Below are 23,183 nucleotides of genomic sequence, written 5' to 3'. Positions count from 1 at the left end.
TGTGAGTCACCAGGGTCCACGGTGCCTCATTCTTGGCGGTGTCTGCCACAGGAACGTGATTCTGAAGCCACCTGCCTATCTCTGCCTCAGCTCCTCTAACACTGCGCAGCCTCTCAACCATTTCCTGCAGTTCAGCGCCCTGGCGTGACAGGTCATCGACCTGTGCACACCTCGTGCAGGTACCTTATTGTGAGGAGAGGGGTTTGGGCAGTTGCTGCAACCCACGGCCTGTACTGGTGTGTCCTTCCTTACCAGACCCGTCTGGGCGGACGCGTCTGACATCTCGGGGGCTTTCGCTGAACGAACAGCGGTTTCAGCTCTGAGGCGAGTGCCCACCATTTCGCCAGAGACCAAAGCACTTGCCTGAGCTGTAGACCTACAAGCGGGCTGTGGCGTCCCTCCTGCTCGCCCTGCCTGCGTGAACTGCTGCGCCACGCCCTTCTGATGTGCCAGGCGTGTTGGCACTTGCTGTACCTTTGTCAGAATTGAACAATTTGAGCTAAACTCATGTATTCTGGATATCTTCTTTGGGTCCAGCTGTTCGGCAGACTTAAGGCACCAGAGCCTCTGACTTCTTGGAAGGCAACTAAAGAAAAATTGTTACTCCACTCATATTCAAATAGAAGCTTGAAGGGTTATTTTAGATGGTAGCAGAAAGCTTCTGCTGCTTGTATAGATTGCCTAAAAGTAACAAGCCCCTCAGAAAACTTTCATATACATGGATTGTTTATTGTTTTGGCAACTGCATTTCTGAAAAATTCCTTCTTCGGTTGGCATGTCACAACCTGCAGGGAGGCACAACTTTCCTTGTGGTTGCTGCTGAAAGCGGTTTTGGGAACTGCTGTAACGCAGCAGTGCGGTGTTGCCTTATGAGGATTCTACTGAAGAAGCCATGGCTCCTCACTGTACTACAGGCTTTCCAAAACCTGTTATGGATCGCTAACCCTTCCGCTAGCTTATAGAAGATTCACAGTATGATTGTTACTTCAGGTGCCTGTTCAACCACTTTGTTTCATTTTCTAGCTGCTTTTGTCTTCAGATTCCAGAGGAGACAAGGCCTGACCTTGAGACTTGCTAAGTGGCTGGTATTCATTTAGATAGAGAATCCATCCTTCGCAAGCCAGACTGGCCTGGGCTGCACTTAGAGCTAGAACACACACCTCTCAAGATGCCTGGTTAGAGATTAGGTTCTACACTAGAATAAGAAAAACAACTGTTCTCTCATCAATTGTAGATTAAGAGGAATTTGAATCTGAGACAAGCTGAGGGATCAAAAGCTCCATCTTTCAGGAATAGAAGTTTTAAGCATCACTTAAACCTATGGGTGCATTTTAATTTAAGTTGGTATCTCAGTAAATGTTCATCTCAAATTACTAAAGATAATGCATTTATTTTATGTTTTGTAAATCAAGGTGGCTTGCTTCTTAAAACAGAGTTTACTTAGAACACTGTACTGCTGTGTCAGCAGGGACATCAGGCAACAGTTACTGCCAAGAAAAAAAACATAATTTGATAAATTGGTGTGAAGGAGCACAGCTTGACTCAGAGCAGAGGTCCTCCCACTTCCAAAGATTAGAGAAATGTAGTTTAAAAATTTACCAGCTATTATTTAGCATATATCCTTGTTTAAATTCATGCTAAGTAACATAATATGAGGAACCATTGATTTAATGATTCATAATGAACCAAGGACCCAAGCAAGGTAAACTGACGGGTTTTATTCCACAAACATAATCTAAGGAAAAGCAGTGGGCTTATGACTCGTGATATTATCCGTGATCTGCACAATATATATTTCTGAATTTCAAACTTTTTTTAATTTAAAAATGTCTTCTTTACAACTAAAGACAATATTAAAAGAAGTAATTGACAGCTTTCTTTACCTTCTAGGGATGGACACTCAGCTAAATGCAGCAAGACAATTTGGCACAATTACTGTATAGCTGTAAAGCATACAGCAAGAAATAGTCTCAATGCAGAAACCAGAATAAAAGGGCAAAAGTGAGTAATCCCATTATCAGTCATGGTTCTTAGACTGATGCAACAACAAAAGGGCTGTCGCTGAGGAAGTAACACAGAGGTGAAGTTATACAATGGAAAACATTGACCTGAGGTGGGAACGTGCTTGCACAAAACGAGTTTAGTCACAAGACCCCAGCGAAAGACCAACAGGCCCTTAAACATAACACAGAAGTCACTGCACAACATGACTTTTTAAAACAACTTTGTTCTTAATAATGAAATAATCAAATACAGCAAATCCAAACTTTACATGAATATACAGTGACAACTTAAGAACAGCCTTCCAGCTAAGGGCTCAGGATAGAGGTCGTTTTAGCAAAGATAGCACTTACCATTACAGGCAATAAGACAGATCTTGTAAGAGCGTAACATTTACTTTTGAGATCCTGAATTTAGCTGTCACTGAAAAGCACTGCATTTTTGCATTTATGCCTGTCAAATCCATAAAACGTGAATAAAAATAACTCAGCTATCATACAGTGTTAGAACTTAAAAGAGAGCTCCCCTCCTCTCCCTGCAGAATGGCTGTTGATATTCTATGTTATTGCTTAATCAGAATGAAATGAGACAACCCAGAACTCTTAATCAAAACACAGCACAGTGAACATTAGTAGTAGTAGAAGTACCAGCTGCCCACCGAAAGCCTCTGAGGTGCCTTGCAGTGAGTTTTATCCCTCTGCTCCAAGACCGTCATAAGAGTTATTTTAGAAATCAAAGACTACAAAATACAGTGAGTACTGGCATCAGCTGCAACAGGGAACACAATCTGCCAATCATATATGGAAGCAGAAGGGAATGGGAAGTCACATCACTGAAATTAAATTGATCAAGTAAATACAATCCTCTCTAGACTACTACAGACAACCTCTGAACTTTATGGAAGGTTTAAGACATCAGCCTTTTAGGCAGCAAAGGGAGAGAAAAAGATCCAATTTTAATTTAATAATAAAAAAAAAATCTTATTCTTCCAACTAACAATAAGGTACAGATATTCTGTCCCAATAACAAGGGGTAAGTGGTGGTCATTCTTTCCCACCAAATTACTTTCAAGATGTTTGCAAAGAAGCAGAAGCCATTCAAAACAGAGATCCCAATGAGTACCCATTAGGTATTTTTTATGAAACGTCTGGAGTGGCCAAGGGAAGGCAGCGGGCAGATCATCACAACTTCAGCAGAGCAGTGTTCCCACAACTGAGCAGAAACGAGTAAGAAAAGACTGTCCCTTGGTTTCACAGCTTTAGCCCCAGAAAGAAAGGCTCAAATCCGTTATAGGCTCCACAGCCCAAGCTTCATGGAGCTGCCAGAATGTGACTCAGTCCTGTGCAGCCATGGGGCTGCACTTCCAGGGCACCTGGAACGCATGGGGGCTGCCCACAAATTTTAAATCCAAAACCTTGTCCTCCAGCCAGCATTGTGTCATCCAGATTCACATGCTAACCACGCTATGCAGCTCCTCTGACCATTTTGCAGGCCACACACACAAGCAAATCTAAAAGAACTAATCAGGAGGCCACTTAACAGTGCCTGGAATATCAGATCTGGCTAATGAGCCACTTGACCAACAAACTGCCACGAACAACCCTATATATGAAACGGTAGGACAAGAACTTCAGATCTCTGTAAGAACATTCAATTTATAATAGCGCCTCTGAATATCCTGTTAGTATGTTTTCTATAGTTCCAGCAACTTGATTTTAGTATTTCAAAGGCTGTTTTTCCCCTGAAGTCATCAGAGAGATTCAAAGTCATAGTTATACTGTCTCCGAGTTGATGTGCTGCATGTTTCCAAGCATAACTTCAATATGTCAGATTTTCAGGTGTTGCCTTTAGATCAAAGGGATGCCCTTAAGCTTCAGTTCTTTCTGTACACAGAAAGGGATCACAGATCAACACTCAAACCTGTTCTGATGCATTGTCTCATCATAATGAATAAACTCAGCATAGATGCAGAAACAGGTCCAGCAGTTCTTAAAAATAGCATACGATTAGTTGACCCTGACTACTGCATATTCCTGGCCATAGGCCAACTGTATCTAATGCAGAGCTTTGCCTTTCTGCCTCATTATTCTTTTATTAGTGTTTCTGCAGCTTCTTCATCAGCATTTCTATGCGAATGTGCACCTCCACAAGCTTTTCTTTCAGCTAGAGAAAAAAAAAAAGAAAGATTATTAAAACTAGAGAAAAATATCCTAACACTGGATCTTTGAATGATCTGCACCCCACTTTCAGTGACTAAAGAGCAGCTGACTTTCAAGATGGATATACTGGGCTTTAATGTCTATACTGCATGGACAATATATGGACAGACTGTTTCATCATTAGCTTAGGAATACACATGGACAGTCCCTCAAAAATGCCATTTCCAGAGTCTGCGGTTTAAGTTAACATATCTAAAGCACAAGAGTAAAATCCTGCTCATATTAAGTCTCAAAAAGCAAAGACCAGACTCTTGCACTCCTTCTAGTCAACAAGCAAACTCTCCATGGTCGCATAGTTCATGTTTGCAATAAAGTACTACTGGTTTTTTTTTTACTTCAGAAAAATGTGTCTCAACTTTAGAAGTCTCGCCTGGATAAGATTTTTGCATTTAAGGCTCACTCGACCTATAAAAATGCTCTGATCTTATGGTAAGACACTGGAATATGACTTTAAAGAGAACAAAACTTAGGAAATGTCACAGAGCCTATTTACATGCTTCGAACAGAAACTAAAAAAGAAGAAAAAAGTAAGGAACAAGTAAGCACATAAATACTGGATACACTGGCTTTCTCCTACACAAAATACCTTTATTCAAGCTATGGGATGGACAATTTACTAAGTTAACAACTAACCAAGTTCCAGAAACGAACATCCAATTTAAACACCAAAAAAGGAGGAAGGTTCTAGTGTTGCCTCTGAAACTACAAGTAGATATTGCCATGCTGTTTTGAGCTTACATAGCCATAAATACAGTTGTGCTAGAATACCCTTCAAATTAACAAACTGCTATTTTTAAAATTCTTCAGCAGTGACTTATCAATTCTAGGGATAACACAAGCAGCAGTACTTGGGTGAAATCTGCCTAAAGGATTCTTGGTGGGGTTTTTTTTTTCCCTTTCAAAGGGATAACACACTTTTGCCAGAAAATTAGCTAGAACTGGGTATGTTTTGCAGATAAATCGTTCCAGAAAATGTTTCGTATGTCTCACACATTTAAGTCAGCCACTGTATTATAAGTCAGTATTTCTTCCACCTTATGGACTTAAAAAATAAAGTAATATCCAAAAACATAAAGAAAAAAGGAATTTCTAAAAATATCAGCATTTTAAAAACATTTTCCATACAGATTAATGTAGCAAACTTACTTCCCGTAGTTGTTGCTTTAAGGTCACAGCAGGAAAATTCATCTTAGAAGCTTCTATTATCATCTGGTTTTTTAAGAGATAACTGGAAAACAAAAGGGCAAGGGGAAAAAAAAAAAGAAAACCCAAGAAAATAAGTTAAAAATTCCGTAGCTTCATTCATTGTTTAGACAGATTATTTAAGACGATTTGAAAGCAGATACAAAGTCGTTGCCAAAAGTAGTAATTACATTATGAAAAATACTAAAAATATAACCAAGGTTTTACTTTGAGATCATAAGATCCTCTCATCATCAGCTATAACTAATTTACAGTTTCAATAGTCAAGTCCTCAATCTATCATGGAACTAATCTGATACCTTATATTAGCTAAAAAATCTGAAACTGAAGACTTCAGTATTGCAAACAACTAAATTTAAAGCTTGACATTACATGAGGACACTCAAGAAGTGCAAGGCAAATCAAATGGAGTCCCACAAACAGTTTAAACAAAGAGGACATTAATATCCCACCCCAATACACTCAGTCAAAAGTAAAGCTGCTTTAGTTATCTGTAGGTTCGTTGTACACCCTGTTGTAGTAACTTACAAGTTCCTGTGAAATTACTCTCAGAATACAGCATACTCACCAGATGATGCTGTCCTTGAAGAAACAGAAGAAGCCTCGGAGATATGCCAGGTCACTGGAAGCAGAATAAAGAGTGAAGCCCAAGATCAAGCCACATGACCGACAGGATAATACATTGTAAGCACTAAAAGGAGAAAGGGGAAAATACTGTTAGAAAGAAACTTCTGAAACCATAGATACTGCATGCTTGTCAGAGGACATAAAATCTTCAGTTCCATCAGGACAGCAAAACAAGACAGAAAATGCTTTCTCCTTGAAAAAATAACACAAAGAGAACATGAACATAGAAAGTTGGGCATCTTGTGCAAGATAAATATCTGTAATAAGTGAAGCTGCAATTAAGGAAGAATACACATGTCTTATTATCACTGAGCAGTTTAGGCTATATTACTCGAACATGATTTAACTGGTAAAACGCCTGTGCCAGGTCACAGACGTGACATTTCCTCCTCATAAAACAGATTATTGCCTCATGCGGGGGGGGGAACCCCAAGCCTTATGTTTAAAACATTCCCAGCCCTTATAGTTTGTAAAATAATAGCCTTTAAACATAAACAAAGGACTGGTTCTGTAAGACCTCAGGTGATATTTACATTCTTCCCATCGGACTAATCCCAGAATTACCAAACCTGTTGCTAACTGAACATATACTGAACTGAACTGCAGAAGTTGTTAATTTTCAGTATTTAAAAAAACCCCAAATCACAAAGAGGGATGCTTTAATTTAGGCAATAGACCTTTTAGGGAAGGATCAAGAGAAAAGAGACCTAAAGGCTAGGCTGTCTGTGTCCCTCAAATGCTCTCCAGCAAAGATCAGAGCAGCGTAACTTTTGATTTTGACAAAAAAAGAAAGCTACATATCAACAAAAGGTTTTTTCTGCCCGAAAGGATGAAGCACGAGCACAAAAAGCTCCTGGGAGTTTACTAAGCCCCTAAGAGACCCCAGCAGGCAAGTCAGAGGCGCTCCCGGCTCCCAGCTTCGCAGGAGCCCCTGTCCCCCCGCGCGATTCGTGGTCAGGCTTTGGAACAGGCTGCCCAGGCAGCGGTACAGACACCATCCCTAGGGGTGCTCAAAAATCGTGTAGGCGTTGAGCTTGGGGACGGAGCCTAGGAGGCATCGGAGCGCTGGGCTGGCGGCTGGACTTGATGATCCTAGAGGTCTTTTCCCACCTTAATGATTCTGTGATTTACCGCGGCGGCAGCTGAAAGCAAGGTCTCGGCGAGCTACGCACCATCCCAGCAGGGCTCCCTCCAGGCCGATCATGAGCGAATCCTCACGGGCCACATCACTGGTGACTCCTGAGAAGGAAGAACGAGCCGCTGAAAACAAGACAGCCCCCCGCTCCCGCCTCAGCTCCAGCCCCGTCCCGGGCCCTCCCGCCCCACCAGCTCAGGGGCGTCCAAACGGCGCAGCCCACACCCCCGGTCCCGGGCACAACCCTCCCGGCCCCACGGCCGCTGGGCGGATACCGACTGAAGCAGACGAGGAGGCCGAGCCACCGCTCCTCCTGCCCGCAGAGGTGGAGCGAGTCCCCCAGCACCGCCCAGCAACCGCGGCACTGGAACACGGCGCAGTCCTCGGGCAGCAGCCCCTCCCGACGCGGGGGCGTCGCCAGCCCCGCAGTCAGCAGCGAGGAAGGCGGTAACCGCAGCGGCCGCGCGGCGGCGGCGGCGGCGGGTGACGGCCGCTCCATCGCGATGACCCCACATGGCTGCGCGTCTTGGAACAGATCTTGCAGCTGTTGCCGCACCGCCATTTTGTGCCGTCCCGCGCTCCAGCCCGGCGCCCGTCTTCCCTCTCCTCGCGATTGGAGGGCTCTTCACGTATCTGCGTTACCATTGGGCAACGGACGCATCAATCCGCATTGCCCGAGGCTACCGGGACGTGGGCCGCACCGAGTAGGAGAGGGCAGGGCTTTCCCCCGTTGAGAGCACCTATCTTGTTTGAAAAAAAGCATGGTTCGGCGGCCGCGTCGCTATTGGTGGTTTCCGCGACTAGGCCCGACCCCTTTGCCTTTTCCAGCCAATGGTCTGGTGCGGCGGGTGAGTTCGAACGGCGGGGGCGGGGACGGGAACAGGGACAAGGCGCGGTCAGTCAGTTGAGCGCGAGATTCGAAAGCGCGGCGGTTGGTGGTGGTGAGGTGCTGGCGCTGCTGCCGCTGCCATGGCGCTCCCCTCGCTCCGGCAGCTGGAGTCGCTGAAATATGTCGAGCTCCAGCGGATCGCGAAGGCTGCCGGCTTGAAGGCCAACCTTCGGGTGAGGCGGGGGGCGGAGGGAAGGGGCGGCGCCGTCCAGAGGCGGGTGGGGGAAGCTTCTGGTCTGCCCGTTGGGAGCTGAGGAGGAGCGGGTGTCTGTCGGGGTTGGGGTGTGAGTGTGGGGAGCGGGTGTCTGTCGGGGTGTGTGGGGGTGTGTGTGGGTGTGTGTGTGGCAGGGGGTGTGTGCGTGAGGGGAGCGGGTGTCTGTCGGGTTGGGGTGTGAGTGTGGGGAGGGGGTGTCTGTCGGGGTGTGTGGGGGTGTGTGGCCGGGGGTGTGTGTGTCCGGGGAGCGGGTGTCTGTCGGGTTGGGGTGTGAGTGTGGGGAGGGGGTGTCTGTCGGGGTGTGGGGGGGTGTGGGGGGGTGTGTGTGTGTGGCCGGGGGTGTGTGCGTGAGGGGAGCGGGTGTCTGTCCGGGTGTGTGTGCGTGAGGGGAGCGGGTGTCTGTCCGGGCGTGTGTGCGTGAGGGGAGCGGGTGTCTGTCCGGGCGTGTGTGCGTGAGGGGAGCGGGTGTCTGTCCGGGTGTGTGTGTGTGTCTGTCCGGGTGTGTGTGCGTGAGGGGAGCGGGTGTCTGTCCGGGTGTGTGTGTGTGTCTGTCCGGGCGTGTGTGCGTGAGGGGAGCGGGTGTCTGTCCGGGCGTGTGTGCGTGAGGGGAGCGGGTGTCTGTCCGGGCGTGTGTGCGTGAGGGGAGCGGGTGTCTGTCCGGGCGTGTGTGCGTGAGGGGAGCGGGTGTCTGTCCGGGCGTGTGTGTGTGTCTGTCCGGGCGTGTGTGCGTGAGGGGAGCGGGTGTCTGTCGGGGGGCGGGGGAAGGTGTGGCAAGTAGGTGTCGTGAGAGACTTCCATGAAAAAGCTGATCGTGCGGGGCCCCGTAAAAGCCTCCGTTTAAATCCTTAAAGAATGACGGCTTAGGTGGGCAAAGGAACTCCTTGTTCCTACAGAACTAATACTTCTGCTCGAGGTTTTAGTTCTGGGTTGTCTTGCCCCTAAACTTCGAGTTCAGGTTTGGTTTTATGCCCACCTTTCCACTTAGTTACTTAAGAACCTTTCACAGCCTAAATATCAATGGTGTAACTTTTACGTTATTTTATTGCTGTTACTGTTGAGTATATGCAAAGGATTAGAAGAACGTGTTGCACATTGTACAGGCGAGACAGAGGTTATTGCAGAAATTTGATAGAATTTTAATTCACGTTCAGCTAGGCGGTGCTGCTAAAAACAGTCTCATTCATTCGGCAATAATTAAACTTTCTGGAAAACAGACGGACCAGAAGAAACCTAGTCAGGGAAATTTGTCTTTGTGCCTCTGTGGAGAATACGCTACATTTTTATCTGCGGCCTTGAGCACTTCCTCAAATTTGACTGACTTGAATGAAGATCTAGGCATGCCTTGTTCCGCTGGATTCGGAAAAAGTTCTGGTTGTCTGTTGGATCAAGTTATAGAACGTTAGTTGGGTTTATGCAGTTTTTGGTTTGATGACTTAATGTGATATTTTGTTCATGTGTTGTTTTCATTCTCTCCAGGCAGACAAATTGTTGAAAGCGCTGAAGCAACAGCTGCATGGAACACAGCAAGAAAACGAAAATATGGTAATAGATGGCAAATTAGCTGTTCTTTTTAAGAGAGATAGATCTACTTTGTAACCAGTAGAGCAGGACATGTACTGAAAGTTGTTTGTTTTGTTTTGTTTTTTTTTTACCATGATGTGCACTGTAACAAAAATACTTTTTTTCTTAATAGTGCCTTTAGTTTAATGCGCTCGTGTACTGGTAGAAAAGATGTGCTAATATTAGCTTTGGAGTGGCCTCGTTCATCACCCAAAGCTGGTTTCCTTTCAGCTGTCAAAATTAACAATGTATTTTTCAGCATCAGTACAAAATGATTCTCTGTGAATGCTAACACTTAATTTCCATTGAACAAATCTTAATTCTTTCCTATTTAGCTCCAAACACTAGCCAGTACCAAATATAAAAATACTTTATTCCTTTTACATGCCTAGATGAAAGGGACTAGAGACTCATTGGAAAGCATTTTGTACCTACTACAATTTAATTACAGTGACACTGTAATTAAAATGACACAATTTTCATGCTTCCTTTATTCATCACTTATGGTGGTGTTTTCTTAACTTCAAAAAAAAGTTTTTTTTCTTTTGTAAGCTGAATTATTTTGCTGGGTATGGCAATGATTTTTTACATTTTTGATAGAAAATAAATTGGGATCTGCTTTTCTAAAATATGTATCCCTTTAAGTGCTTCCTTTCAAATCTTCTCTAAAGGTTTGAGGAACTAGTGTAATCCATGTCAGCTTATTTTTAATTTTAATAAGCATGGAAGAGGCTCTGATTCTTTTGGTGAAGAGAACTGTACACAGAAATGTATGCATCTGGGAGGGTCACAGCATCATGCAAGTTTCAAATATAAAGTATTAGGTTTTTATAATCATATTAAAATGCTATATAATAAAACAACTGTAGGACTTCTTTTTAAAGACTTCAGACATCGAGCTTTGATGTTTAGGGGAATCTAGATATTGCAAATTTCTTTATTATTGCGCTACTAAATAGTGGTTTATTCCTGTGTGTAGAATACTTTTTCCGATAGTAAAATTGAAACTGTCTCTTTGGAGTATCTAATTTTTGTCAGATGTGTTCCCCATTATAGTATTTTTCTGCTACAGGACTCTGAGAAGAGTGCATCTGCTTCCATTGAATTGGATGAACTGAGCAATCAGGAGGAAATTATGCCTGATTCAGTGTGTTTTATTACAAAAAGACGTGGTAGAGAAAAGAAAATAACCAGAAAAAAGAAGAATTCCAACGAGGAAACTAATACCAGTGAAGAAAATACAGGGCTTTCTGCTGAGAAAGAGGTGATTCGCATTGCTTGGTTTTGTGTGCTGACTACCCCCCAGCTTTCCCCAGGCAAAATTTAAACACACTTGATTTGTTCTCCCACCATTTAGCAGGCGGTATACACTTTTTTACACGTGTGTGTGTGTGTGTGTGTGTAGGTAAGAATGTCATAGGCAAACGTTCTGGTACCGGTCTTCTGTGCTTTGTAGCACTGATTTTGTCTATCTTGACTATGTGCTATTCCATAATGAACAGAGATTACTTGTTAGTCATTACTTCAAGGAAATAAATGAAACCCTCTAATATATGATTCCAAACACTTTATCTGAATGTAAGACTGCTTTTTCTACTTCATCATAGTATTCTGAATATTAGACTAGCTTCAGAATTTGTCTAAAATAAGGCTGTTTTCACTTTCTTTAAATAGAAAAAAATTAACAGAAATTGCATGATTGCCTAAACCTCACACAATTTTTTAAATTCCCACTCCTCTCAGTGGATTCTTTATTCATAGGTTGTATGGCTGAGGGAGGAGAAATTTCAAGGCAAGGTGTGAGTAGAATTATTTTTCTCTAGAATTACATGCACATAGTGGGTGAACTCATAACTGCGTGAAAGACTTTTACTGATTTAGAGGGAGATGAGAAGATGAGGAGCGTCAGTCTGTTAGAGAACTGTACTGTGACTAAAGCTACAATAGCAGAAAGTAAACAGAGCCAGTGAATTTATTTTCACTTGCAAATAATTAAAATTTGTCAATAAAGGCAATTTTATACCAGAATGTTAGAGTTGTGCAGGTAAAAGCTTTCTAGTATAGATCTGGTTGTGAAATTACAGGGCATTTCATAGGTTAATTCAGTTTGGACAGTAGAAAGTCTCTTGCTTAATCTCTTGATTAAAGCAGGGTCAACTCTGAGGTTCGACCACAATGCTTAAGGCTTTATCTAATCTGATACTGAAAACTTCTAAGGATGGAGGCTGCCTGATCTCTCTGGGAAACCTGTTCCACTGACTGACTGTTCTCAGAACAACAGACTTGCTTTATTTCCAGTTGGAACAAACTGTTTAAATGAAGTATGCTTGAACTACAGGAGTATTCTGAAATGAAAGAAAATGAAGTGCCTCTGGGTGAACATGAAAAAGGACAGAAGGTATTCCAAAATGAGGAACCAGTAACTGAAAAGAGAGCTATTGAGAATTCAGAGATGGGTACTGGTCAGCGAGAGCAACCAGAGAAGATGTCTGCTAAAGGCGGTGGAGATGAATGTAAGTAGAAAATTCCAAAAAGGTAAGTTTAGTAGTTTGTACTGCTTAAAATGCACCTTTTGGGTATTTTATTGTATCTGTGAAGATTTTTGTGGCATGCCTGGTGATCAGTACCTTATTTGGGGATACCAGAAAAAATCTCTCATTTGAGTTTGTATACTCTAACACATGTAATGTGAGTCCACAAGTTCTGCAGTGTAGGAATTCTGCCAGCTTTGACTTCAGAACTCTGGACCTGATGTTCTTAGTGAAGGAATTCTCAAAGGTCTGAGTGTATTTGAGTCTTGCGCCTCGTTTAGGATCGGTGCCTTTTGGAATAACCCTGAGATGCTACTTGGCTCCTTTAAAAAGTGGCAAGAAAGGGAGAGCTTCCTTCCACATGCTTCATTTTTTTATTTTTCTTACAGATGAACAGGTTTTGTCATTTTCTTCCCAGGAGTAAAATTAGTAGAAGACGACATACAGACAGAGTCTTTTATAATTTGTTTAAACTGTCTAATAGTTGAATGTATTACAGTGGATGGTTTTTCTATCTGGTGGCTTTCTGAGACCTTCAAGCATGATACTCCTGAAAATATGAATTCTTTTCTCCCTTTGTTTATGCAGCTGACGTGATGAAATTAATTTGTCTGCCCAATCTGAGAATTTATTGATATTGTGGATCTGTCAAATGAGAGAAATACCATTATTTGCTCCCGTTAGACTAAGCATATGTAGTCCATCGGCTGTATTATGGATATTCTTGCTGATCAGTAGAGTGTACAGGGACATTCTTATTGGAAGCCAGCTATGATTTTGAGACTAATTTAGAAAATGAGGATTTTCAATGAAGGTTCTTTTAAAAACAGAAGCAATAGAATATGTAGAGGATGCTTTGGCTGAAGCAGCATTCATCCTGATGGTTGGCGCAGTACTCATCTCTCTTCCTGTAAACATAAGTATCTGTGCTGCTTTCTGGGTTTTTGTTTTGTTTTTCTTTCTTTCAGTAATATCAGACAGCAAGAGTTGTGTGACAGGAAAATACCATGTCTGCATTTAGTGTTGAAATGTGGTTTTTTGTTTTTTTTTTTTAAACACCCCCACCGCCCCCCCAGTGATTTTCAGCAACCCTCCATTACTTGCTTCCAGTGAAGATTTATTTCAGTACAGTGAGGTCATCTAAGTTGACTTTAAAGGGGATGTGAATTAACAGAAAACGAATGTTTGCTTTTGATATGCAAATATTGAACTCGATGTGAACTCTTTCCTTACCTGATTTTTTTTTCTCTTAATAAAATTGGTCACTAAAATGTGAACATGAGCTTAATACATTACCTGAGAACAGAGATGATAAAAAGAACTTAGGGTCTGTATCTGTATATAAGGCAGTGGCGGAAAAGCTGGCCAAAAATGTATTTCTTCTTTGTTATCGACATTTTAAAAACCACTAGCTTATTAAACAGGTCAAGACCTGTGAATTTAAACTTGCTTTTGCTTACCACAGTTATAGTTCTCTTGATAACTTTCCTTGTAAAATACCTCACTATCGAAAGAAAACAACCCAGTAAACAACCCACTATGCCTGTAAGATTCACGCTGGGCTTGTAGGTTGTCAAGAAGTGCTGTTACTGACATACCGTTTAAAAGGCTTTTGAGAGACTTAAGATGTGTCTATTCCAGTTGATGTGTTTATTTCGCAAAACCTAAACCTACTTCGAGGCAATAAAGTCTGTTTCTGAAGCAAATACTTTTAAAAAGATTTGTGATGACATTAAAATATTTTCCAGGAGTTCTAAAGGTTTTGTCTAATCTTCCTGTGCCAGGTGATGCTCATCATGCAGGAGGGAAGGTTCCTTTACATGCAGGCCGTGCATCTAGGTCTGGGAAAACAGGAATGAAAGCTACTACACCAAGTAAGATACCGAGTACTGCCTATATGTAGCATCTCTGTGTGAAGGGAGACCTGGCTTATCGTTCTTTATGACCCAAATTTCTACTTCTGCCTGAAGAGGAGAACAGCCTCTCTTTTTAAAAAGCAAGCAAACAAAAAAAGTTCCCAAAGGTTATATTTTAAGATATCTCTTCCAGCTTGTAAATTTGTAGTAGTAAACAACTCACATGTATGTTATGAAACTAGTTTATCGAACACTTTGATGTCTTTTGGATATAATACTTGCAAGCATGATTTTTTCAAAACAACAGAGAGCAGGAGGACATGCTGTTACTCCTACTTGCTTAGTTTTCACTTGACAAATACTACTGTTGTGCTGTGTTACTATGTGTTAGCTCATTTTCGTCCTTCGGTAAAATACATTAATTCGTTTAAAATTTGGAAGTGTTTCTTTTTAACTGCAGAATCTGGGGGTTGGACTAGATGGTCTTTAAAGGTCCCTTCCAAGCCAACCATTCTATAATTCTGTAACTCTCCAGAGTGTCCACCGGGTAACTGGCTATGTAGCTGGTAAAGCGGATTCTATTTCATACTGCTTGGTTACCTGTGTATACACAGCGTTTAGTTAGAGGGATGTTTTGTGGTTGGTTTGTTTGTTTGTTTTGGGTTGGGTTTTTTTTTTTGAGGCCATAATGACAGGTTTTACAAGATTCTTGTATTAAGTAGCAAACTTCCTTAGGAGCTTATCACATGTGTGACTCTTCTTATTTTTGGAACTTCTTAGACTTTAAAAAGTTGCATGAGGCTCACTTCAAGAAAATGGAATCTATTGCTGACTACATAGAGAGGAAAAAAAAAATGATTGAAAACTGCAGCAGTACTCTTAATGAAGTCAAGGTAAGTGATAACATAGGAAGATATCTGTTGCTCTGTGATTATTTATCTCCAAAGCCCCTCTCTAAAAGTCCTGTAGAGACACTTTAGAGGAGTTACAGACTGCTGGTGTTACTGGTCATGTGCACGTGCAGTGGAATGTTATGATAGGTGAAGTTTAACTGCAGTCCTACATAACTAGTTATATTTAGTTATTTGTTAATATAGAAACACTTGTACAATTTACATACAATGTATGGCTATAAATAGTTAGAGGAACCAACAAATAACTTGTCCGTTTTGAGGAAAAATAATTATGTTGCAATTACTTTTGTGAAGGGTCTCCTGGAGCTTTTGCTTACGACTGTTTGAATTGCTGCAGAACTTAACCAAGGGGATAGGTTACTTTTCAAAGAGTGGGAATTCAATATTAAGTTCCTCTTTTGTGCCTTAAAGATCCATTGTCCGATGGCTGCATGTGACTCTCCTCTAAAATATGTGCAAGAAGTGTTGTTCTCGGTGGCCCCAATTCTTGGTTTTTGTATTGCAAGGCTGCACGAGTGAAAGCCGCTAATAATCTTTCAGAGCGTGACAGAAAAAAGTGGCAGCAACATGTCTGTGAATATGTGAATGAATATGTCAATGGACATGTCAAAACAGTAACTCCATAACTCCAGAACGCTTCATTTCTCTTTTCTGTGGCATACAGGGTATCGAACTGTACTTAAGACAAATTATTTTTGGCAGGTGCTGGCCAAAAAATCGAATCACTTAAGAGCATCAGAAAAAGGCACTCCACATACCAGTTCTAAGGTACGGGTTTTCAGATCAAATTAATAATAATAAATCTACTTATCTTTAAAGTATGCACTTTAAAGAAAAAAGGGGAAAACTGAAAAGGCTGTATGTTTCTGATTCACTGCACGTGCTCCCTTCCTCTTTGCTGCTTTTCTGATAAATTTTTAGTACGACGTGCTAACTCATGATTTGCTTTTCCCTAGAAACAAACCAGTGGCAAAACATTTTTATTCAGCCCGAATCGAGAAAGAGGCAGATTCTCTGCCACCTGCACTCCTAGTAACCTCCGGCGCTCACCACGCAGTCCTCTGAATGCTGCCAGTCAGAGTATTTTATCTAGGAAATCTTCATTTAATCCTTCTGTCCTTTCAACAACCAAAATGAATGTCAGGTAAAAAGAACAAACCAAAACAACTAGTGAGCAATTTGGTATGGAACACACAAAATAATTAATGCTGACTGTGATTTGACTATGTTATTTCTATTCCAAACAAGAACTACGTGAGACTAATTCTGGTAACGAACTTTCAGTCCAGCTTTAAGCCTTGCTGTGCTTTTACCATCTTGGTTCTTCATTTTGATGTCGTCATCGTGATGGTAGGGGAATCTTACTTACCTTTCAGCTTGCATTTTGCTAAACTAACCAAGCCAAATTATTTTTCTTCTCTTACTGTGTTAGGTTTTCCATTTTGTCAGGCAACCCAGTAGTCTGTTACCTGAATGAATGTGTCTTTGAGATTACTTAACCCAAACTCACCATTTGGGATTTTTTGGGGTAGTCTCTTTCCTTTTTCTCCCCACCCCAGCTTCCATATGTCACAGCAGGGGCTCCTTTTGTGACTGACTACTATAAGCAGACAGTTTCTAGCCAATGGCAACCAAGCTAACACCAGAAAGTCATGATGAATTGCTAAATGGCTGAGCTCGTACTATTAAACCTCATCATATTTCCTTTCAAAACATCACATGCACTTCATTATTCCTATGCCGTAATATCCCTGTTATGTTAATATTTCCTGAACTTTTGTTATTGGTAAAATTTGTTAGCTTATGACTTATTTTTCCTAAAGTCTTGAACAAAAAACCTTTTTAAATGAAGTAATCAATAGGACAGTCCATATGGTACTCCATCGATAAACGCCCTTTTGCCCAGTTTTCAGTGAAAGTCCTAGTCTCTACTGTTTCTTTGTTGGTTTCTATCTAGTTACTAACTATCCTCACTGTCTAACTGTAGGTTAGAAACTGTTGTACTAATGCCAGCTTTATTCAGCTGATGTAACTTTCCAGTGACTCAAGTTCAGATTTAGACATTCAATAACTCGCCCATTTCCTTTCCCCCCGCTAACAACAGCCGGCTAATCTCAGGTCTCAGTTTCATTACTTTCTATTCTTCTGATAACCTTTACTTCTCAATGTTTGCACACTAAGATTAGAGCTGCTGGGACCTCTTTTTCCCTGAATTAAAGTGTGTGTTTGGGTTGTTACTATTAGGTCAGATAGCGTGACTTCTAATATTGACAAGTCCTAATAAATAACTGTGGGATTTGTAATTTTGCATGCAGTTTGTTTGCTATTCAAAGGCTGAAATTACAGATTCCTTGTAAAATCGACTTCATAATCTTACTAGCTTTGTTCCTTCTTTGAATGTGCTGTTTATTTTATTTGTTGTTATCAATTGAAATCGGACTTTGTTCTGCCTCTGGATGATCTTTATTGCCTTCACTGCAGCCCTACTTGATTCTTGGCACCATGTAAACCAAAACAATGCTTTTAGAATGTGCTTCCATTCCATTTGCCCAAAGATGTGCTGAGATGGATCTTGCAATGCACACTTCTTCCACAAACTTGCTACCCTCAAAACGTAGCTTTCTTCAATATTTACTCACTGCCTTTCTGTACCTTGCAGGCTTTCTGCTTATTCTCCGTACCTTTTTGATGCGGCAGTTACTTCATGCAAGGTTTTGAATTAAAAAAAAAATAAATTTCATTGTGATTTGATTCAAATCAAATTCTACCAGTGAATCATTATTTGATTGGCTCAATTGATCGTGATGATTCAATCAATCAAAGTGAAATTTTATTATTGTGAACGCAAATATAGACGGAAAAATGTGTGTAATACACACATACCTACAGCGCGTGTGCGTGTTGACTAAAATTTCCATCTTCTTCCTCTTGTATATCTTTGAATTTTGGAGTTCTGTTATTTGATTTTCTTTTAATTTTTCTTAATTTGAGTTTTCAAATTAACAATATTTATAAATAATGTTTATAATGTTTTACTACAGAATCCAAATCCAAAGTAAATTTTATCTGTTGAAGAAATCTACTGGCTTATTACATCCAAATATATTTGTTCTCCAAAATAACAAGAAAGTCAGTTCTTTTGTAATTTCTAATATTACTTACTGCTATTGATGATGGCTCATAACTTGAACACTGCCAACAAAGGCATTTTTAGTGAAGTTTATGCATCAGTTGGGACCATCTTATAGCCAGTAAAACTTCATACCTGTAAGAAAGTGTCGTGGTTCAGCCTCAGTCGGCAACTGAACACCCCGCAGCCGCTCAGTCGCTCCCCCCACCCCTGTGGGATGGGGAAGAGAATCCAAAGAGCAAAAGAACTTGTGCGTTGAGATAAGCACAGTTTAATAATTACAATAAAATAAGAATTATAATAATGATTATGATAATAATGACAATAATGTTAATATAAAATGGAAAAGGAAGGGAAAGAAAAAAGGGAAAAAAGCCACAGAAACACAAACGATACAGCCACTCACCACCCGCTGACCAGCACTACCAGTCCCTGAGCTGCGATTGCTGCCTCCCTCCCCCGCCAGCCCCTCCCAGTAACACACTGGGCATGACGTTACATGATATGGAATATCCCTTTGGTCAGTTTGAATCCGCTCTCTTGGCTGTGCCCCCTCCCCTCCCGGCTTCTTGTGCCCCCGGCAGAGCCTGGGAAGCTGGAAATGTCCTTGACTAGCACAAGCACTGCCCAGCAACAGCCAAAACATCGGTGTGTTATCTCAACTTTGTTTTCATGCTAAGTCCAAAGCACAGCACTGTGCCAGCTGCAGGGAAGAAAATTAACTCTATCCCAGCTAAAACCATGACAGAAAGGTAGAACACAGAACCTTCTGTATTTTGTCACGTTGCTTACTTTCCTTCCAGATAACTAATTTTGTCTTCATGTTTGTAATCACTTCCAGGTTCTCGGAAGCCACAAAAGATAATGAGCATAAACGCTCTCTTACCAAGACTCCTTCTAGAATGTCTCCATACCCGGAGGAGATCTGCACACCTGATAGCCAGAAGAGCTGCACAATACTAAGTCAGAAAAACAGCAAGGGAAATGCACGAAATAATGATCTGACTGCATCAAAGGGTAAAGCAGATAGTAAATTTTTGGCTTTTTCAGATCATGACTTTGTCTTACTAAATTATTTTATAAATTTTTTATAACCTAATGTCACATAGACTCAGGTTTTAATTTCATTCTCTAATTTGCAGCTGATTGTTTAGAAACTGCAATAATTTCTTTTTTTTCCTTTGGTTTCCAGTGTTTTGACTAAAATGAGTCTAAGACTAAGACTTAAACACATGGTACTTAGCCACCTACAGAAAAGCCTAATATAGGATGTAGGAGATAGCAGTCATTCTAGACCTTCAGGGACCACATAGCATATATAAACTCCTACACCAGGTCCAGGGAGATCCCGCCTGCAGTGGGCGGCATGGCTGATGCCCCTCTTCGAGGTCTCGTTCTCCTCGTGGGACTGGCATGAACCAGGCTTCTAGCTGTGTCTTAGGATTTAGACTGTTATCAGCCTCTGCAACCCCCATTAACTCAGGAACTAAAGCTCTGTAAGAAAAAGCAGGAGTCAGAGCAAAAGGGCTAATAATCTACAACCCTTGCTCTCTCCAGACCTGAAAGCTGCCTATTTCAAGTGAGCCGTCTTTGTGTGATTCTGTCTTTAGGGGTAGCAGGCAGCAGCATTTAGTGCCTCTTTGGTCTTGAGAGTTGTCAGGTGGTCTTCACAGGCACTTTCCGACTTGTGATGTACAGTGATGTCCTTGCCGCTGCAATTAATTATGGTATCTTGATGCCTTTTGTAGTTCTCACTCCTTTCAAGTTCGCGGCTCACTCCACAGAACCCACGAGCACAAAGAAGACATTTGATCTCAAAGCGAGTCTCTCAAGGCCGCTTCGGTATCAGCCACATAAAGGTACTGTCATCCTGGTCGTACCCCTTGTACTCGGCTGCTCAAAGGAAGGCACTGATAGAAGCTGTGATACAGCAAAGTCTTCGGTCTCTTCTGTCCCTTCCCCTTCCTCTCTGGCTTCCCATGCAGTCTGTGGACTGATGTTAAATTTCTACATCATACATGCTTTAAGAGCCTCCCTGCTGAAGAGCAAGTCTTTTACAACCAGAAGTCCATGAATATACAAATAAACATCCTTGTATTCTACTGAACAGATGTATGTACAGGAAATATGAGATATTCCTTTATGAAATGAGGCTTATTTTAATCCCTTTTTTTTTTAAAAAAAAAAAGTGGACTATTGTGTGAGAAGCCGAACTTTGTGTGGTGACTGTTACTTCTACATACAGTCGCCTGTTACTGCTTCTAGAAAAACCACTTGCAGGGAAAGGGCAGGTGAGACTGATGATAGGGCTTAAGAGGCATTTTGTCTTAAAATCAACCAGTAACAAGCTAGCTAGTATAAAACTCCACGATAAGATGTTAAGTGTGCAATTACTAAACTAGTAATTCAGTAGTCTCCCTTTTTGCCCTTAAATTGTAGGACGACTAAGACCTTGGGGAGAATTTAAAGAAAATACCGTTCTAAATAAGTCTGCCAGTAGCAATGTCTCTTCACATCAGGATTACAAACAGCCGCATCTCCAGACAAGGTTAGTATGCATTAATTTTTTATGAAGAATGTTATTTTAAATAACATGACAGCTCATTTGTGTTTGTAGCATTTAAATAAATACTTCTATAGTAAAGCAATTTTTGCCTCCAAGACCCTGTTAGTATCAGGAAGGCCAACAAAGAGGGCAGCTCTGAATCTGATATAGCTTTTGTAAAACAGAAGTCTCAACTCTAGCGTTTTTGGAAGTTCACTGTCACCTCGGAAGAAGCTGTGAATACTGACGTGTTACCTTGAATGTTAGAACTGTATATCTAAGCCAAAGTATTTATCTGAATGTTTGGATTCAGTCCACAGTGGGACTGCTCTCGCTGCCTGCCTGTGGCAGACGCAGTGTGCTGCTTAAATAGATGTTGAGTCTTGGTCAGCTTCAGAGACCTTTGGCTGCTTTCATGTAACTTGATACGGTCTGTGTCACTCTTCTTTTTCCCCTTCAGGGAAGAAAGGCGTGAGAAACACGAGCAAGAGAGAAAAAAGAGAAAGGCTCAAGCTCTTGGAAAACGTAGAGGACTATGCGTGGGTTAGGAGGAATAAGAAATATCTAAGAAAACACTGTAAATACTGTTCCTGTCGTGTAAATATTTGTGCTGTCTGTGTGTGGTTTGGGTTGCTGTTAGCTAGTGGAGTCCAGTGAGCACTGAATGAGACCTTAAAGTAATGTTTTAGCAATCGACTTCTCTGACATGAGAGTTCTAAACGTTTAGGAGCTCAGAACTATCCTTAGTTCCTCAATGTTTTCTCTTAAGTCCTTTAACTAAAAGATGTTAAAGGAGAAAATGTAAGTGGAAAGAAGATGCTCAAGAGGCCTCCCTGCAACTTCGGACAGGCTTCCCCAGCAGAATGCATTTGTTTCCCACTAGAATGCAGTTTGGACAGCTAGCTTCAAAATATTCCACAGGTAAATCACAGGAGTGGGAGATGTCTGCCTGCCCTCTTCTCCACATCAATCTTTAAATTCTGTAACAACTGCTACAGCCTTACTTGGCACTTCTAACAGCATGTCTATGAAAGGAGTAGGGAATTTCCAAGAGAAGAAAAAATATGCAAGCTCTCTGGAAAACTCTAAAAGCTTACAGCATAACATAATCGTCAAATGACATATTTTTTAGAAGTCTCAGCTGAACAGTGGCTTTCCAAATTACCAGCTGGATGCTTTGAACAGTTATGGTTGTTCTGCTCTCTAGCACAGAAAGGAATAAACGTTAACAAAATTGTTCTGCTTTTCTCTGTGGTGCTTAAGAGGTTACAGTAGCGTTGAGGCACACTCAATACCATAGATTTAAAAGCTGTTGTTACTGTTTCTTTCAAATATAGAAAAGCTGTCTGGATTTATTATGGATGGAATTGGAAAGGTAATTTAGCAGTTGTAATCTCAGCTAGCATTTTGACTTTGGTGTCCTAACAAATATATGTTGAAATATTGAGAACAAGCACTTTTTTTGTAAAACTTAATGGGGGGAAGTAAAATACTTTGTGTATATCCTATTCATGCCTGGTTATATCATCTAGTTGTACTAGGTACAGCTACCTCCTTAGTGCAGCACTGGTTTTGGTCACACTTGTATTTACTATTCAGTGTCTCTTCTTTTTGACAGATTTTCCTTAGATTAGCCTGCCTACCAATTCATAAAAGCATGTTCTGGTATCTTCAGAAGTTATAAACATCATTCCTCTTAAGCTATTTAATTCTGTGCAAAAAGAAAAAGGTAGTACAAGACACTGCTTCAGCTTGCTTTATTGTGGCCTCTTCTATATAAATTACATTCAATATTTGTAGAGTACGCTTACAACAAGGCCACTGCAGCAGAGGCCAGTGCTTTGAGATTGTCTGTGACAGCTGAAACAAAGCCATTCAGCACTTGTTCTTCAACGTGTTTCTCAAATTACCAAAAACCAGAATTCTCAGAAAAAGAGAGGTATAGAGCTTCTGTGCTACAAGCTGAGCTAACTGTACACACCAGAATGGTGGGACCTGATCAGCCCTGCCCTGGAGCAGGGCTAAGCTCCCCAGGGAAGCCTTACTTCTGTTCCCCCACCTCAACAAAGCTGTAGGACTATCGGCCACAGCTCCAAAGGAGAAGCCCAGCCCAGGGCATAGCTCCCCTTTCAGTACTGGTAGTGGCAGCTTTTTCTTTTTCTCAGCTATTCAGCAGAGGTAAAACTGAAGAGTGACATACTTCTGCCTTTTCCACTTCTGGTGCTGCTTTTTGTAAACTGCCTCAGGGTATTAAGTCTCATCATACTTTTTCCAGCTTAAAGCTAGTGGATGTGAGTGTTTTACAATTGTCTACAAACCATCTAATGTAGGAAACGGAATTGTTGTACAAAAGAGAACT

The 23,183-nt window shown here is 41.5% G+C and overlaps 2 protein-coding genes across 2 annotated transcripts; one reads left to right on the top strand and one right to left on the bottom strand.

The window, feature by feature from the left end:
• Positions 1-1,878: 1,878 nt before the first annotated feature.
• Positions 1,879-7,810, bottom strand: OIP5 (Opa interacting protein 5). The gene is made up of 5 exons (XM_064462524.1): positions 7,465-7,810; positions 7,223-7,289; positions 5,992-6,114; positions 5,367-5,448; positions 1,879-4,164 (listed from the first exon to the last, which is right to left on the bottom strand). Exons 1-5 carry the CDS (start codon positions 7,745-7,747, stop codon positions 4,096-4,098), a joined length of 624 nt encoding a protein of 207 aa, XP_064318594.1. The 5' UTR covers positions 7,748-7,810; the 3' UTR covers positions 1,879-4,095.
• On the top strand, positions 7,768-22,332 carry NUSAP1 (nucleolar and spindle associated protein 1). The gene is made up of 12 exons (XM_064462517.1): positions 7,768-8,247; positions 9,765-9,830; positions 10,921-11,112; positions 12,187-12,361; positions 14,164-14,253; positions 15,016-15,128; positions 15,852-15,917; positions 16,106-16,293; positions 19,121-19,296; positions 20,028-20,138; positions 20,719-20,827; positions 21,285-22,332. Exons 1-12 carry the CDS (start codon positions 8,155-8,157, stop codon positions 21,370-21,372), a joined length of 1,467 nt encoding a protein of 488 aa, XP_064318587.1. The 5' UTR covers positions 7,768-8,154; the 3' UTR covers positions 21,373-22,332.
• The last annotated feature ends 851 nt before the right edge of the window (positions 22,333-23,183 follow it).

This window comes from Phalacrocorax carbo, chromosome 10 (assembly GCF_963921805.1).
Source record: "Phalacrocorax carbo chromosome 10, bPhaCar2.1, whole genome shotgun sequence".
Classification (NCBI taxonomy): Eukaryota; Metazoa; Chordata; class Aves; order Suliformes; family Phalacrocoracidae; genus Phalacrocorax; species Phalacrocorax carbo.
Note: the sequence above shows the minus strand (reverse complement) of the source record. Positions and strands in the feature narration are given on the sequence as shown.